The 17,648-nt window shown below is 41.4% G+C and overlaps 1 protein-coding gene across 1 annotated transcript in view; it reads right to left on the bottom strand.

Moving 5' to 3' along the window:
* CAMSAP1 (calmodulin regulated spectrin associated protein 1) overlaps positions 1-17,648 on the bottom strand; it is a 239,507-nt gene that overhangs the window by 138,263 nt on the left and 83,596 nt on the right. The window contains 1 exon segment of the mRNA XM_029612075.1: positions 8,466-8,607. Within this exon segment, the coding sequence (XP_029467935.1) occupies positions 8,466-8,607 (142 nt within the window).

Below are 17,648 nucleotides of genomic sequence, written 5' to 3'. Positions count from 1 at the left end.
ATGCCAGATTTGACCACTACAGATTGATGTGGAAGCTGAACAATGCTGAACCCTAGAGACTTTTGAACTCGGTATCTGAGGTCTAGCTTCGTAGTCATAGGAATGCCCAAAATAGGTGTTCCCCACATCCGTATTTATAAGATATTGAGGATATTATGGACTGGAAGGACCACTGGTTCTGATGGGATGTCCAGAATTTGAAGACTAAGGAGTTCTGAACAAAGGTCTGTCTTTACATATATGGACACTAAGCCTCGATCCCATCTTTTCCACATATTTGGAATATGTCAGGTCCTCTGGGGGCAAGGTGTGGTCTGGTAGATCAGGGAGCAAGTCTGAAGGTACACCTGTAGAATCTTCATCTGAAGCTAATGGCATGGGCTCACTTAGCCAGGACTCAAATGATAAAGAGGGAGAACAGGAAGATTCTTCCAAGTTGCTCCTAGGGAGATTCTCCCTGGTCCACCATTTTTGACTACTAGACTCCGCTGCAAGAGTAGGATGTTAAATAACCCTGAAGTAAAGGTTCGGATGATGTGTTCACCCCTCTAGGCCAGACTGGGCCTCTGACTGGAGGAATCACCACTGCAATAGTAGAAAGGGGCAGCTGGATAGTTCCTTCTGTCTCCTTAAAAAGATCATAAGAAATTGCCATTCTGGGTCAGACCAAGGGTCCATCAAACCCAGCATCCTGTTTCCAACAGAGGCCAAAACCAGACCACAAGAACCTGGCAATTACCCAAACACTAAGAAGATCCCATCCTACTGATGCAATTAATAGCAGTGGCTATTCCCTAAGTAAACTTGATTAATAGCCATTAATGGACTTCTCCTCCAAGAACTTATCCAAACCTTTTTTGAACCCAGCTCCACTAACTGCACTAACCACATCCGCTGGCAACAAATTCCAGAGCTTTATTGTGCGTTGAGTGAAAAAGAATTTTCTCCGATTAGTCTTAAATGTGCTACTTGCTAACTTCATGGAATGCCCCCTAGTCCTTCTATTATTCGAAAGTGAAAATAACCGAGTCACATCTACTCGTTCAAGACCTCTCATGATCTTAAAGACCTCTATCATATCCCCCCTCAGCCGTCTCTTCTCCAAGCTGAACAGTCCTAATCTCTTCAGCCTTTCCTCATAGGGAAGCTGTTCCATCCCCTTTATCATTTTGGTTGCCCTTCTCTGTACCTTCTCCATCGCAACTATATCTTTTTTGAGATGCGGCGACCAGAATTGTAGACAGTATTCAAGGTGTGGTCTCACCATGGAGCGATATAGAGGCATTATGACATTTTCCGTTCTATTAACCATTCCCTTCCTAATAATTCCTAACATTCTATTTGCTTTTTTGACTGCTGCAGCACACTGAGCTGACGATTTTAAAGTATTATCCACTATGATGCCTAGATCTTTTTCCTGGGTGGTAGCTCCTAATATGGAACCTAACATCGTGTAACTACAGCAACGGTTATTTTTCCCTATATGCAACACCTTGCACTTGTCCACATTAAATTTCATCTGCCATTTGGATGCCCAATCTTCAAGTCTTGCAAGGTCCTCCTGCAATGTATCACAGTCTGCTTGTGATTTAACTACTCTGAATAATTTTGTATCATCTGCAAATTTGATAACCTCACTCGTCGTATTCCTTTCCAGATCATTTATATATATATTGAAAAGAACCGGTCCAAGTACAGATCCCTGAGGCACTCCACTGTTTACCCTTTTCCACTGAGAAAATTGACCATTTAATCCTACTCTCTGTTTCCTGTCTTTTAACCAGCTTGTAATCCACGAAAGGACATCGCCTCTTATTCCATGACTTTTTAGTTTTCGTAGAAGCCTCTCATAAGGGACTTTGTCAATCTACCGGTTCCCCCTTATCCACATGTCTATCAACCCCTTCAAAAAAATGAAGCAGATTTGTTAGGCAAGACTTCCCTTGGGTAAATCCATGTTGACTATGTTCCATTAAATCTTGTCTTTCTATATGCTTTACAATTTTGTTCTTGAGAATAGTTTCCACTATTTTTCCCGGCACTGAAGTCAGGCTCACTGGTCTATAGTTACCTGGATCGCCCCTGGAGCCTTTTTTAAATATCAAGAAACTTCTGACCAAAAGTGCAGTCTGGTCAAGTGATTGATGTGTTCTCGGACTTGGCGTGGGTAGTGGTATATTCTCTTTGGTGATTAGGATAGGTTTTTGCATCTGAATGGGAAATTTATTGGAGGTGAATGGAATTATGGAACATATCGGTTCCAGTGATTCCAAATGAAGACCCTCTGCCCATAACTTGGACAGAGGGAAGGCTCTGAGATAATCTGACTCCTTCTGACGCAAATCTAGTTGTGTTGGTAGAGCAGCCTGACGAGCTGGGTATTGGGCTTGAAGTGTCAATACCTTTGATGGAGTAGAAAGCTTGGATGCTTTGGAAGAACGTGACTGACTGCTTCAACAGATCTTTAGTGAGTCATGTCAAGGAATTGGGTGCAAAATGAGGATGCGTTGGCAATGTACCGTGTGTTCTTGCACTGTGCATTGTAAGGTCATGCATCAGAGGACTGGATGTACTGTGATTCTGGAGCATGGAAGCCACGAGGTGCATCAATGAAGCATGGACTGCACATACCTCGGGTTTCAGTGCGTCAAGCATCAGGGGGATGTATATAGAGCATCCCAATCCATCGTGCATCGGGTGTGCTGACGTGCACTGCACCGATGGCACCAATGATGGTCACTTCAATGGCACTGATGCCCTGCACTTTGAGTGTTTATGCTTCTTTGATGCAGGATGCAGTGATTCCAAGGACTGATTCCACTTCTTCATGCAGGGTAGCTGACAGTACTTGACCCTGCAGCTTCGGCCTGAGTTGAAGGGTACTCTGAGGAACTCCTGCTTGACTCTTTCCCAGCAAGTCAGACACTGCACTGTAGGAGGAGGATCTGCTGCAACTCTAGAAAGATTTATACAGCTCCTCAATCGTAATCACCCTGAAACGTTGGTATTATGGAGACATTCGTGCACAGGCATAGCAATTCTTTTGATCATGTTCCAGTCCAAAGCATCAATAAAGCTCACTGCTGTAACTGAGAGGATATTACCTTGCCACAGATACAGTTTTTGAATCCAGTCACTACTGATTTTTTTCTTCTGGCTTGACATGTTGAGGAGATAAGGACTATTTTTTCCTTTTTTTTTTTTTTTTTTAGCAGCACTGAAAAGTGCTGTTGTGAGTGTTGCCTCGCTGTTTTGGCAGCAAAGTAGAAACTGAAGAAAAATTATTTAAGAGGATTTAAGGATTTCTAAAGAAAAATTAAGATTAAGGTCATGTCCATACTGTGCTTGGACAAAACAAAAAATAAAACGAGGCGGCTCACACAGCAATACCTGTGCGAACATGCCCACACATACGCAGTACAACACAAAACTCTGCTAGTTAGATGACTGCATCTAGTGCTACAGATGATGTCACCACTCATCCTGCTTATCAACAGAAAAAGATCCAATACACTACAAACTTTTTTTTTTTTTTAAATGAGAATGAGAATGTGAGCATCATTATCCAAATTATACCACATGTGGAGGAGTAACCTAGAAGTCAGAGCAGAAGGCAGAGAACCCTGGAAACTCAAATTAGACTTCTCCCAACACTCTGTAATCTTAGGCAAGTCACGTTACCCTTCACTAATTCATGTACAAACTTAGAGGCCTAGTTCATTTTTTTGAAGGGGGTTAATAAACATGTGGATAAAGGTGAACTGGTGGATCTAGTGTATTAGGATTTTCAGAAGGCGCTTGACAAAGTCAAACTAAAAAGTCACGGGATAGAAGGCGATATCCTTTTGTGGATTACAAACTGGTTAAAAGACAAGAAACAGAGTAGGGGATGAGCCAGCTGTCATGGTACATGTGGGCACCAAAGACATAAGAAAATGTGGGAAAGAGGATCTGGAAGCCAAATTTAGGATTTTAGGTAGAAAGCTGAAATCCAGAACCTCCAGGGTGGTATTCTCTGAAATGCTTCCTGTTCCACGTGCATGTCCCCACGTGCATGTACTGATCTCGCGCTGCCGATAGTTCATTCACGGCACAGCGATTGACTTCAGCTCTTTGACAAGGTAGTATACAGCGATACAAGGTATGCACGTTATAAGTTCTAAGGTTAAAATGGGGAGCTTTATTATATGTTGCTTTACTTATAGAGTGTTCACAGAGACGCCGTCCGGTTCAGCAAATTGAGTCAACGTTTTGCACACAGTGAGTGTTCCTCCAACTTGCACTGCCATCGCATTCTAGTGGTGGGACTTAGTATGCACTTATTCCCTTTTGCTTTTTTATCCGCAGTAAAGCCAAGTATCTGCGGTAAGAAATAAAAGCAGTTATCAGTGGTACCCGACCCCCTGAGGAAGGAGGTTTCCTCCGAAACACGTCGTGTCGGCAATAAAGTCGGATTCGACCACTTGATCATCTTCATCACCAGCTTTCTACAACTTCATGCCGGATATCAAAGTCGCAAGTTGCAAGTTAAGTACAACTTCACTGCACAGTTAGAGACTTTAAGTGCATCGGGACAGCTCTCCTCACAGCGTCCCATAATATCCAGCCCACTGAGACCTATGATTATAATATTAAGAGAAGCTTGTGTCACTATAAGCTCTCATTAAGCCCTGACACAGGGCATGCAATATATGAGGTCTCGGTGAGCTTTCCCACCCTAATATTCTCTTCAGGAATAGTTTATTAATTGTCCCCAGAGTCAGGCAGAGCTCCGGTGTCTCAATGCGTGGATGAGACGATGGTGCAGGGAAGAGGGATTCAGTTTTGTAAGGAACTAGGGAAACTTTTAGGGAAGGGGGAGACTTTTCTGAAAGGATGGGCTCCACCTTAACCAGAGTGGAACCAGGCTGCTGGCACTAACTTTTAAAAGGGAGATAGAGCAGCTTTTAAACTAGAACAAGCGGGAAAGCCGACAGTCACTCAGCAGTGCATGGTTTGGAAGAATGTATCCTTGAAGGATACTAATGAAACAGGAGAGTTAGGGCATCTCAACAGAGAGGTTCCAATAAAAGCAAACGTTGTCCGTGTGACTATATGTAAAAAATCCCTGAGCTAAAGATTTCCAAATTATCCCTATCAACTGAAAAGCAGAAACAAAAAACACACTGCCAGAAGTCTAAGAATTAAGATGGGAGAGTTAGAGTGTATAGCAGTAAATGATGAGATTGACATAATTGGCATCACAGAGACCTGGTGGAAGGAGGATAACCATTGGGACAGTGCTATATCAGGGTACAAATTATATCGCAATGATAGTGAGGATTAACTTGGTGGGGGTGTGGCACTATATGTCCGGGAAGGTTTAGAGTCCAACAGGATAAATATCATAAAAGAGACTAAATGCTCAGTAGAGCATTCTACCCAACACACTTGGGTAGAAATCCCAAGTGTGTTGGGTAAGAGTATAGTGATAGGAGTATACTATGTCCACCTGGACAAAATGGTCAGACAGATGATGAAATGCTAAGAGAAACAGGGAAGAAACCAATTTGGCAATGCAGTAATAATGGGAGATTTCAATTACCCCAATATTGACTGAGTAAATATAACATCAGGACTTGCTTCATGGAACAATTGGTTCAGGAACCAAACGAGAGAGGGAGCTATTTTAGATTTAATTCTTAGTGGAATGCAGGATTTGGTGGTGGGGCTACTTGGCAAAAGTGATCATAACATGATCAAATTTGAACTAATAGCTGGAAGGGGGAAAATAAGTATATCTACAGCTCTATTACTACATTTTCAAAAGGGAAACTTTGATAAAATGAGGAAAATAGTTAGAAAAAAACTGAAAGGTGCAGCTGCAAAAGTTAATAGAGTTCAACAGGCATGGACATTGTTTAAAAATACAATCTTAAACGCTCTGTCCAGATGTATTCTATGCATTAGGAAAGATGGAAGGAAGGCAAAACAATTACCAACATGGTTAAAAGGTGAGGTGAAACAGGCTATTTTAGCCAAAAAAATCCTTCAAAAATTGGAAGAAGGATCCACCTGAAAAAAATAGGAAAAGCATAAGCACTGTCAAGTGCAAAATATTGATATGACAAGTGAAGAGAAAATTTGAAATGAAGTTGGCCGTAGAGGCAAAAACTCATAATAAAAACTTTTAAAAATATATCCGAAGCAAGAAACCTGTGAGGGAGTCAGTTGGACCGTTAGAATGCAGAGGGGGGTTAAAGGGGCTCTTAGGGAAAATAAGGCCATTGCAGAAAGATTAAATGAGGATGTTGGAGAGATACCAGTTTCGGAGATGATTTTCAAGTGTGATGAGTCAGATGAACTTAACCAAATCACTGTGAACCTGGAAGATGTAAGTAGGCCAGATTGACAAACTAAAGAGTAGTAAATCACCTGGTCCAGATGGAATGCATCCTAGGGTTCTGAAGGAAATAAAAAATAAAATTTCAGATCTATTAGTTAAAATTTGTAACCAATCATTAAAATCATCCATTGTACCTGAATACTGGAGGGTGGCCAGTGTAACAACAATATTTAAAAAGGGCTCCAGTGGCAATCAGGGAAACTATAGACCAGTGAGCCTGACTTCAGTGCCAGGAAAAATAGTGGAAACAATTCTAAAGATCAAAATCACAGAGCATATAGAAAGACATGGTTTAATGGAACACAGTCAACATGGATTTACCCAAGGGAAGTCTTGCCTCACAAATCCACTTCATTTTTTTTGAAGGGGTTAATAAGCATGTGGATAAAGGTGTACCAGTAGATGTAGTGTATTTAGATTTTCAGAAGGTGTTTGACAAAGTCTCTCAAGAGAAGGTTATACGAAAACTAAAAAGTCATGGGATAGGAGGCGATGTCCTTTCGTGGATTACAAACTGGTTAAAAGACAGAAAACAGAAAGTAGGATTAAATGGTCAATTTTCTCAGTGGAAAAGGGTAAACTGTGGAGTGCCTCAGGGATCTGTTCTTGGACCGGTGCTTTTCAATATATTTATAAATGATCTGGAAAGGAATACGACGGGTGATGTTATCAAATTTGTAGATGATACAAAATTATTCAGAGTAGTTAAATCACAAACGGATTGTGATAAATTGCAGGAGGACCTTGCAAGTGGAAGATTGGGTATCCAAATGGCTGATGAAATTTAATGTTGACAAGTGCAAGGTGTTGCATATAGGGAAAAATAACCCATGCAATAGTTATACAATGTTAGGTTCCATATTAGGAACTACCACCCAGGAAAAGGATCTAGGCATCATAATGGATAATACTTTGACATCGTTGGCTCAGTGTGCTGCAGCAGTAAATAAAGCAAAAAGAATATTAGGAATTATTAGGAACGAAATGGTTAATAAAACGGAAAATGTCATAATGCCTTTGTATCACTCCATGGTGAGACTGCATCTTGAGTACTGTGTACAATTGTGGTCACCACATCTCAAGAAAGATATAGTTGCACTGGAGAAGGTACAGAGACGGGTGATGGAAAGCCCCCCCTATGAGGAAAGGCTAAAGAGGTTAGGGCTGTTCAGCTTGGAGAAGAGGCAGCTGAGGGGGGGATATGATAGAGGTCTTTAAAATCATGAAAGATCCAGAACGTGTAAATGTGAATCTGTTATTTACTCTTTTGGATAACAGAAGCACTAGGGGCACTCCATGAAGTTAGTAAGTAGCAAATTTAAAACTAATCAGAGAAAATTATTTTTCACTCAGTTCACAATTAAGCTCTGGAATTTGTTGCCAGAGGATGTGATTGGTGCATTTAATGTAGCTGGGTTTAAAAAATGTTTGGTTAAGTTCTTGGAGGAGAAGTCCATTATCTGCTATTAATCAAGTTGATTTAAGGAATAGCCACTGCTATTACCGATATCAGTAGCATGGGAACTACTTAGTGTTTGGGTACTTGCCAGATACTTGTAGCCTGGATTGGGCACTGTTGGAAACAGGATGCTGGGCTTGATGGACCCTTGGTCTGACCCAGTATGGCAATTTCTTATGTTTTCTCCCATTCTGTGTCTAAGGCAAAAATGCTTGGTAAATGACCTTGTTATATTATAAGCTCTTGGACAGGGAGCCCAAATATAATTCACCTTCAGGTACCAATGGATTGGTGTGAACTAAATTCAAATAAGTAAAATACAGTGAAGCCTTCTGAAATATTTGACTGCTAAATATAAGTATGTTGAAAGCATTTTGTATATATTTAACAGAGTTGCACAGCAACTCCTTGTCTATTTGCACTCACAGCATAGAACTTGGTGCAAGGTGATATCACCGACTGCACAATTTTGCACTATGTTTTATAAAATATATAAAGCAAAAGCATGATGGAATGGTGGTTTTCCATCGGATGCATTTTCAAGAAAAGACTTGCTCTAATTTTTTAAACCATAACAATCACTTCTTTTAAAAATTAAACATGTTTTTTTTATTTACTTACCATCCAGTTTCATTTGTTCTGGACAATAGTAGTGTATCACAGACAAAAGAGCAGCACCATCACTAATGTCTTTCATAAGGTCTTCAAGCAATGGGAAATATGGCAACTGCCTGCTTGAAGGGTGGTCTCGTCGATAACGAACCTAGAGAAAAAAAAAGGTTAGTTGTCTTAGTGAGCATCAATACCACCTGCAATAATTTTGAAAAGATACTATAACTTTGTAATTGTGTGAAATTATTGTACTCTTCTGCATCTATTATATCATTGTCTCCCATGCACTCCATTAAGAGGAAATAACCAATAAGGATTTGGTTTATTTTAGAAGCTAAACCCAAAAAGATAAATATCTTTTTGGGTTTAACTGTCATTCAAGACAATTTATTCTTGAATGACAGGAACAATGAGCCTGATAAAACCTATTTAAAACTAGAAAATCAAAAAGGTGAAGGATTAAACTATCCAATGTACTGGAATCCAGTGTGTTAACATTTCTCGATTAGCTACATAATCTTAAACCCAGACCTACTGTTATAAATTGTTCCAAGAGCCAGGACTAATTTAAACACAATCTTTTTTTTTTTTTAATAGACATACACAATGATGACTAAAATTCCTTTCCATGAGGTATTCAGCTAGCCAGTTATATGTGTAGTTTCTGTGTAGGGATCTATAGGAGCCTGGAATGTACGAGATGTACTTCCATGCACTGCCTTCACTCTCTGTGCAAATGCATCTTATGCATAGTCACTGCAGATATCCTGAATACATGATCAACTTGTGACAGTCAAAGACCAGAGTTGCCTACACCCAATTTGAAACTTGGCACTCTACTTAAAAAAAAAAAATTGCCTATCCTTGCAGTAAACCAATGAGCAATGCTAAAATCTTACAAAGTGCGATGGGTTTTAAAACATAAACTGATCAGTTAGAAGCAAGAAGTCTAAGGAATTCTTCTATTTATCAAAATTCCACCAGTTTATTAAACTGTATGTAATATAATTATTATATTGGAGCACTTGGTTTAATCTTTTTACATAAGGTGAAACAGAGATATTGTTTTAAGTGGCTATTTCTGATCAAAAGGATACAAACTGCCCAAAGCGTTTATTCATGAATGTGGTAGTACAAGTAAACTGTACTTAATAGCTCTGAGCATCCGAGAGCTGAAGTTTTGCAAAACATTTACATTGTCAGCCCTGAACAATAGCAAACATGTCAAACAAAAATACTCCCTTACCACCATAACTCATAAAATTAAAAAAAAAAGAAGAAAAAAACACTGATTACCAAGGTGTGCATAATAATTCTGAGCTCTGATAACATATAAAAAATAACACTCAAACTTTAGACTATGTAGCCTATTAAAATTCTAATTATCAACTGCAGAAAAATAGATACACAGTAGCATTCAGAGTCCATTATTAAATTACTTGAAATTGTTTCCCACTAAAATCAGAAACAAACTATTAGTAGTCCCCCATAAACACCATCATTGAGATTCCTTTAGTTTTAGCAGTACTACATATCTGAATTTATTTTTTGCAAGAAAGCTAAAGATATTAGTGGCGATGGAAGTATGTACATTGAAAAATGCCTTTCGTGGCGTTCAATTATATGAACTTAACCAATCCCTCAATTAGTTTCTATCAACTCACCACTGTAATCTATTTATCTGCTGGTTAAAACATCTTGATATACTATATACTATATTTTCTATACAAAAGATTAATAAAGTCAGTTTCTTAGAAGGCATGGCTCCATACAATACATTTATATTACAATGCGTGATTAAAGCACGTTGGCCATGCTTAAAAATAAAGGAGTGAATTTTCAAAAACAGTTGTGTGTAAATATTAGCGTATATGCATAAAGCAAGTTTGCTTACCATAATGTTTCCCGTAAATAGCAGGATGAATTAGCCATGAACTGTGGTGTATCTGACAGCACCAAATGGACGTCTCTCCAAGCTAGTAGAACTTTGAGCTCTACTGAGCATGTGCAGGAGTTCCTCCTCAGGCGATACCTCAGAGCCTCCTCAATCTGTTTCTGAGCTAAGCAAGTAATGGATTTTCCAGGAAGAGTGCTGGCATCTCATTGCTAATTCATTCTGCTATCTGCAAAAAACACCATTTATGGTAACCAAACTTGCTTTTTCCAGCACAAAACAGGCTGGAATAGCCATGACTTGTGGGGAATCCCAAGTTGAGAATTGCAGCAAAGCAGTTACCTAGTAAGCAACTTGGACCCCACCATGGAAAGTAGACTCCTATAAGAGTACATTATGCAGTACCACCTTTCCCACTGCACTACCAGATGCTGTTAGAATGTCTCAGACAGTAGTGAAATATGAAAATATGTACAGACAACCAAGGGTACAAACCATGCAATTGCATAGTGCGGCATACCCAGTGGATGGCATTGGGAGCAAAAAAATGCCCATGGTGCTGCCGGTAGACTCGATCCCACTGGCTGTGGCGTGAGAAGCAAGAGACCCATGGTGCCACTATTGGCCCAGATTCCACCAGCAGCGGAAGCAGCAGGAGGCCACAGCAGAAGAGGAAACTCATCTGGCAGCTCCTCCTCATGCACTGGCCTCGTGGAATTCAACTCTAGAGGTGCTAGCATTTCCTGCATTGTCAGCTCATTCATCGCGAAATAGAAATACAGGAAGAGCTAGCACCACAAGTGTTGAATTACATTGGGGCCAGCACATGAAGGGGAGCCGCAGACTGGCAGCTCTCCATAAAGAAGAAAGTACAGGCTGGCAGCAGCAGTGAAGGAAGAATGACCTGTGGACCTTGACTGCCTAGTCTGCATGTGTGTGTGTGTACGCGTGCGAAAGGGAAGGCCTCCCAGGATGGAAGTGTGTGTGCGTGTACGCGTGCGAAAGGGAAGGCGACCAGGATGGGAGCGTGTGTGTTTGAGAGAACGGGAGGCTGCCCGGGATATATATGAGAGCGCGAGAGCGCACGAGTGTGTGTGTGTGTGTGTTTGAGAGAATGGGAGGTTGCCCGGAATGGGGGAGAGAGAGTGTGTGTGTGTGTGTGTGTGTGTGTGTGATAGAACGGGAGGCTGCCCGGCATGGGAGAGAGTGTGTTGTGTGTGTTTGTGAGAACGGGAGGCTGCTCGGGATGGGGGGAGTGTGTGTGTGTGTGTGTCTGAGAGAACCGGAGGCTGCCCGGGATGGGGGAGCGTGTGTGTGAGAGAACGGGAGGCTGCCCGGGATGGGAGAGGGAGAGAGAGAGAGAGAGAGTGTATGTGTGTGTGTGTCTGAGAAAACCGGAGGCTGCCCGGGATGGGAGAGAGTGTGTGTGTGTGTGTGTGTGTGTGTGTGTGTGTGTGTGTTTGAGAGAACGGGAGGCCGCCCGGGATGGGAGAGAGTGTGTGTGTGTGTTTGAGAGAACGGGAGACTGCCCGGGATGGGAGAGTGTGTGCGTGTGTTTGAGAGAACAGGAGGCCACCCGGGATGGACTGTATCACTGAAGGGAGCTGGGCGTTTTTTTTGGATGGGCCCCGGACAGAGAATGAATAAACGGGGAGGGGCACAGCACAGTAATTGTTCACACAGGGCAGTAAAAAAGCTAGCATAGGCCCTGTTTGCATATATCTTTAAGAGGTACTTCCCATAAGTGGGTAATACAAGAGGCCATAGCTCGTATCTGGTGAGCCTTAACTGGATTATCTAGATCAGTGGTTCTCAACCCTGTCCTGGGGACCCCCCCAGCCAGTCGGGTTTTCATGATATCCACAATGAATATGCATGAGAGAAAATTTGCATGTTATGGAGGCAGTGTATGCAAATTTTCTCTCATGCATATTCATTGTGGATATCATGAAAACCCGACTGGCTGAGGGGGTCCCCAGGACAGGGTTGAGAACCACTGATCTAGATCCAATCTTGCAGCTGAGTAACCATGTTGGATGCAGTCAGCTATCCAGTTAGACCAATTGTGTTTTGCCACTACAATGCCTAGTCTGTTAGGATTTTTGGAATTGAACAATTGCAATGATTTACGATGAGCCTTTGTCCTAACATTTGTAGTAGATAAAGACTCCTTTACAGTCCAGGTGTGAAGGCATTTTTCTCCATCGTAAGCATGGGGATGGGGAAAAAAATGTTGAAATGATGAGACTGCGAAGAATCATTTTATAATGGAAGGAGAACAGTGTACCAGGGTTTGCAGCTCACTAATTTGGCAAGCAAAGTGATAGCGACCAAAAAGACTATTTTCCATGTAAGATATTTGAGAGAAACCATGTCTAATGGTTCAAAAGGCAGTCTCAATAGATGAGTGACCCCTATACTGAGGTCCCAAAAGACCACTGGTTTCCAGATTGGTGGGTTAATGTGCAATAAACCCTTCATAAATTTAGGTAACAGATGCTGTGAGGCAGGTCCATTGTCGACTGGACAACGGTAGATTGCAATGGCACTCAAGTGTACTCTGACAGAAGTAGTAACCAATAGTTTTGTCAAGTTGAAAGCTTCCCTGCTGAAAGGACAAATTCCTCTACCTCCTTTGTTAAACGAAACCCAGCAATTGTTTCGCACTCAACATCCACACCATCAGTTTGAGAGAAAGTAGAGATGAATGAAGAAGTTTGCTATTTTCTTACGTTAGCAGAGAGAAGTTGATTCCAAGGAACAAAAGTGTGTACCAGATCTGCTTTGGCCATGATGGAGTTATTAGAATCATTCAAGCCCGGTCTCAAATAAGCTTTTGCACCATCCTTACTATAAGTGGCAGTGATGAAAAAGCATTCAAGAGACTTGATCTCCAGTTGAGTAAGAAAATGTCCAGAGTGATTCTCAGAGGATTTGGAAGAATAGAGCAAAATTGATTTAGTTTTTTATTTTGCTCCAATGCAAAGAGATCTATTGGCAGACAACCCCATAATCTGAAGAGTTTATTCACTGTGGATTATCTGAGCAACCACTCATGTGGACAAAACACCTACTGAGCCGGTCTGCCAGAGTACTGGACAATCTGGGGAGATACTTGGCTTTAAGAGTCGCCTGATGCTCGATCACCCATTACCATATTTGTAGCTGGAACCAGTGCCTTCCATTTTGATCACATAGAGCATGGCCACCTGATTGCCTATTTGGATGAGAATACTCTTTCTCCAAGTAGATGAGTAAAAGTTATGAGTGCATTTTTTATGGCCCTGAATTCAAAGACATTTGATTCAGCGAAGTCTCCCTTGAGGAGACCAAGTGCCCTAGGTCTGACAGAACCCCAGCAGACAGTTGATGCATCGGTGGCCATGGTTTTCCGATACTGAAGACAGTAGTGCTCACTCCCCAAATATGTAAGGTTGAAACCACCACCAAGTTCTCCCTCATTTCTAGCGTGATGGTGACTACACCATGTAACTGTTGAAGTAGCTGGTTCCAGAGTCCCCATTGGAGGCAATGCATGAGCACATTAATGGAGCCACGTGTAACTGCTACCATGTGTTCAAAGAGTACAAGTACTTGTCGTACCATGGAGAACGGAGTCAAGAGAAGGCTGTTGATTATGGAACATGTGTCCTGTCCTGGAAGGTATCGATCAAGTCTCTGATGAATTAATAATTTTGTATTTGAAGAAGAGTGAATATTTATTTATTTGAAACTTTTATATGCCGACATTAGTGTGAAACATCATACCAGTTTACATTAGAACTGACAGATAGAAAGTACAAAAAACAGGAGCGGGGGAGGGTAGAGCAAGTAAATGCAACGATAGGCCAGATAGAGCAGAAGCAAGAGATAACAAGTAACGCAACTAACAATTCTTATTCTATAGTGTAGCACGATAACTAGTTACAGAGTATGTACAAAAATTAATATACAGGATTAAGTACAGAGGTTCATACCAGAGTTAGAATGTTCTTTCCAGAGTTAAAGTCAAAATGGATCGGGAGGTAGCCTAAGAGAGCTGAAGTGAGGTGTCTAGTCTGGGTAGGCCTGTCTAAAGAGTTGATGAGAAAACCAAGGCTCTGGAGAAGCTCGGACTGTTTGCTGTACAGAGTGAAAGGTTTTGTTGTGGGTAGAGGCTGTTATAACATGGCTATAACATGTTATAACATGGCTGTTATAGCCATGTTATAACATGGCTGTTATACCATGTTCATTGTAAGCCTCTAACTTGAAGCGATATTTACTGTTCATTGTAAACCGGGGTGATATGTATATTATACAGGAACCTCCGGTATATAAATCCGTTAAATAAATAAATAAATAAATAAATAAATAAATAAATAAGCCAGGTGTCCAGACAAGGAAAGGACTTGGATTCCTTATCGTCTGAGATGAGCTGCTACCTCTACAAGGCACTTGGTGAAAACTTTGGGGGTGGCCAAAAGTCCAAACGGAAGTGCCTTGTATTGGTAGTAAACAGTCTTATCTGGAAGCAAAGGTAGCACCAAAAAGCAAAATTAATAGGGAAATATGTATATGTATCCTTGAGGTCCAGAGAGCACATCCATTCCCCTTGCTGGATGAAAAGGAGAATGATGCTGAGGGAATTCATTTTAAACTTCTCCCAATGTACATACATATTTAAGTCGCAGAGATCCAGGATGGGTCTCAGACTTCCTGATTTCTTTGGTATTAAAAAATACTGGGAGAAGAAGCCATTGTTGCATTCCGAGAGGGGGGGAAATCTGCTCTATTGCTTTTTGTAGAAGATGAATCTCTGTAAGAAGTTATGAGGGATCTATTGAAGAGGTGTCATGATACGGTAAGATCAGTAACTGGGAGAAATGCAACCAGTATCCATGCTGGACTATCTGGAGGATCCTCTGATCGGTTGTGATTAGCCACCAAGCTTCCAGAAAAAAAATGAATTCTGCCCCCCACCTGATTGAGGGTTCTCCAGGACTGGGGGGGGGGGGGAACGGGACACTGGGAGAAGGCTTTGCTTGCATCTGCTGAGCTACTTTTGGTTGGCGTTGTTCCCCTGTCTAGCCAGCAGCTGCTGGGACTGAAGCCTGTGAGGCTGAAGAGGAGGGCGGCAATAGTGCTATGGAGGGGGGGGGGGGGGGGGGCATATCCATGCTTATTATAGTAAAGCCTTTTGTAATAGTAAAAAGGCTCCCTTGTGAAGGATGAAGATTCACCGTGGTAGAAAGTTTGAAGAACAAAATGTGACAGACCAATCTAGGAAAAAGTCTCTCGCTGAAGAGATGGTCACCAAGGCAAGGTAGGTCAGCCAACTTGTCATGGACATCTTCATGAAGAGAACTTACTCATAGACAAGCCATGCATTGCCCCCCAATGGAAGAAGCTGAGATCCTAGCCAAGATATCAAAGGACTCATAGGCTGCACTAAGGAGATGTCTAACCGCTTCCTCCAAGCCCGAGAGAGGTTAAGGTGAGAAAACTTCTCTGGCTTCAGAGCATACAAAGGGTAGAAGATACTGAATGAGTTATGTATGTATTAGACCATGTAGAATTGGTGGTGCACTACTTGGGAAGCTATCAGTGCCTTGAAATGCTTTCTTCCCAAAGTTATCCAGAAGGCAGTGATCTAGCGCTGCATTTCGATGCTTCTTTGTCACAGGGGGATGGTCTATCAGCTGCTTCCACTTCGCCTTCAATGCACTTTGGTTCCTTGGCCCCAAGGTGGAGCACTTTGGAAGAATGGTCACTTGAGATTTTGACCGGGGAGGCAGAGGAGTCTGTACAATGGGTGAAAGATTTGTCGTCTCTGCAAGACCAACATAATTCTTCATTCGTCGTGGCCCAGGAATGCTGGGACCATGGGGACATCTGACTACAGGCTGGACAATTTGGTTGGTCATATTCCAAACACAAGCAGCAATAACAAAGATCATGACTGTCTGTCATGGACATTATCTGTCCACAGCTGCAGCATTTGAAACCACTTACTGTGGCCTTCTTTTTGGCAGACATCACCTAGAAGGTTCTGAAGAAATTTCTTATCTTTGTGGATTTTTTTTTTTTTTAGTAGCAATTAAAAGTGTTAGTGTGGTATGCTGTGAAGGCAGCAAGGCAACGAAAAAAGTGAGGAGAGACTAAGAAACTGTCCATGTTTTGACTCAGACAAAAAAAAGATTGAGGTGGCTCTGTGGGAACTCTGCACATGCTCAGTAGAGCTCAAGACTACTAGCTTGGAGAGACAAATCCATTTGGTTCCAGCGGATGGCTAAGTCAGTCTGCTTATCAATGGAAAAGTAGCCTGTACTCGCACACACGCTATTTTATAAACAAACATCCACATATATTTTTGCTTTTGCAAGTACTTCTACACGTATAAAAAAGGGGTGATCTAGGAGTGTTCTGGGGTAGGGCCAAGATTTACATGCATAAGTTGCTATTTTAAAAGATGTACATATGGTAATTTATTTGCGCAATTTTACACCTGCTAATTAGCTTGGCTATTAATATCATATCGGTCTGTTGTCAATTATTGTTTGGGTGGGAAGTCTGTGTGAACTAGGGGGGAGTTGAGGCTTAAGATCTAGGAGGGTCTGAATGTCCTGGAGAAGGAAATCAGAAAACTGGTCATTTTCAATTACACATGCAAGTTTTAAAAATATACCAGCCTATGCATGTAAAACAGGATTTTATGCGAGCAAGTTTTTTTTGCATAGTAAATTATATGCATATGCTTATAAAACAGGTAGGAAACGTCTGAGTGTTCAATACATTGAAATACACTCTTTCAATGCTTTGCAGGTATTTGCACATAAGCATATATACATTTATTTATTTATTTAAATTCTTTTAATATACCGATGCTCAAGACAAGGTCTTATTGTACCGGTTTACAGTAAACTGGGGGAAAAACAGTTACAATGAAAGCAAAAAAGTTACATTATAACAGGGAAAGTGGAACTAGGCTGTTAGAAAAGGAAGGATAGGTTAAACAATTTCTAACTGGAGAGAGGGGCAAATAAGCAGGAGAGAGTGCTTACAAGGTAGGAATTATATACAAATTTACATTGTGTATACGATTAAGCAATTATTTTATTATTATCAGAGTGCAGTAAGGCGAAAAGCAGTTCCTTTGAGTTGCGGAAAGGGACAAAACCGAGGGGTGTGTGACTGTGTGGGAGACCCTGAGACTTCTTCAAGGGAATGCTTGGGCGAACAGCCAAGTTTTTAATTTTTTTCTGAAAGTGATATGGCAATGTTCCTGCCGGAGATCTGGCGGGAGAGAGTTCCAGTGA

This window comes from Rhinatrema bivittatum, chromosome 8 (genome assembly GCF_901001135.1).
Source record: "Rhinatrema bivittatum chromosome 8, aRhiBiv1.1, whole genome shotgun sequence".
In the NCBI taxonomy this organism is placed as follows: Eukaryota; Metazoa; Chordata; class Amphibia; order Gymnophiona; family Rhinatrematidae; genus Rhinatrema; species Rhinatrema bivittatum.
Note: the sequence above shows the minus strand (reverse complement) of the source record. Positions and strands in the feature narration are given on the sequence as shown.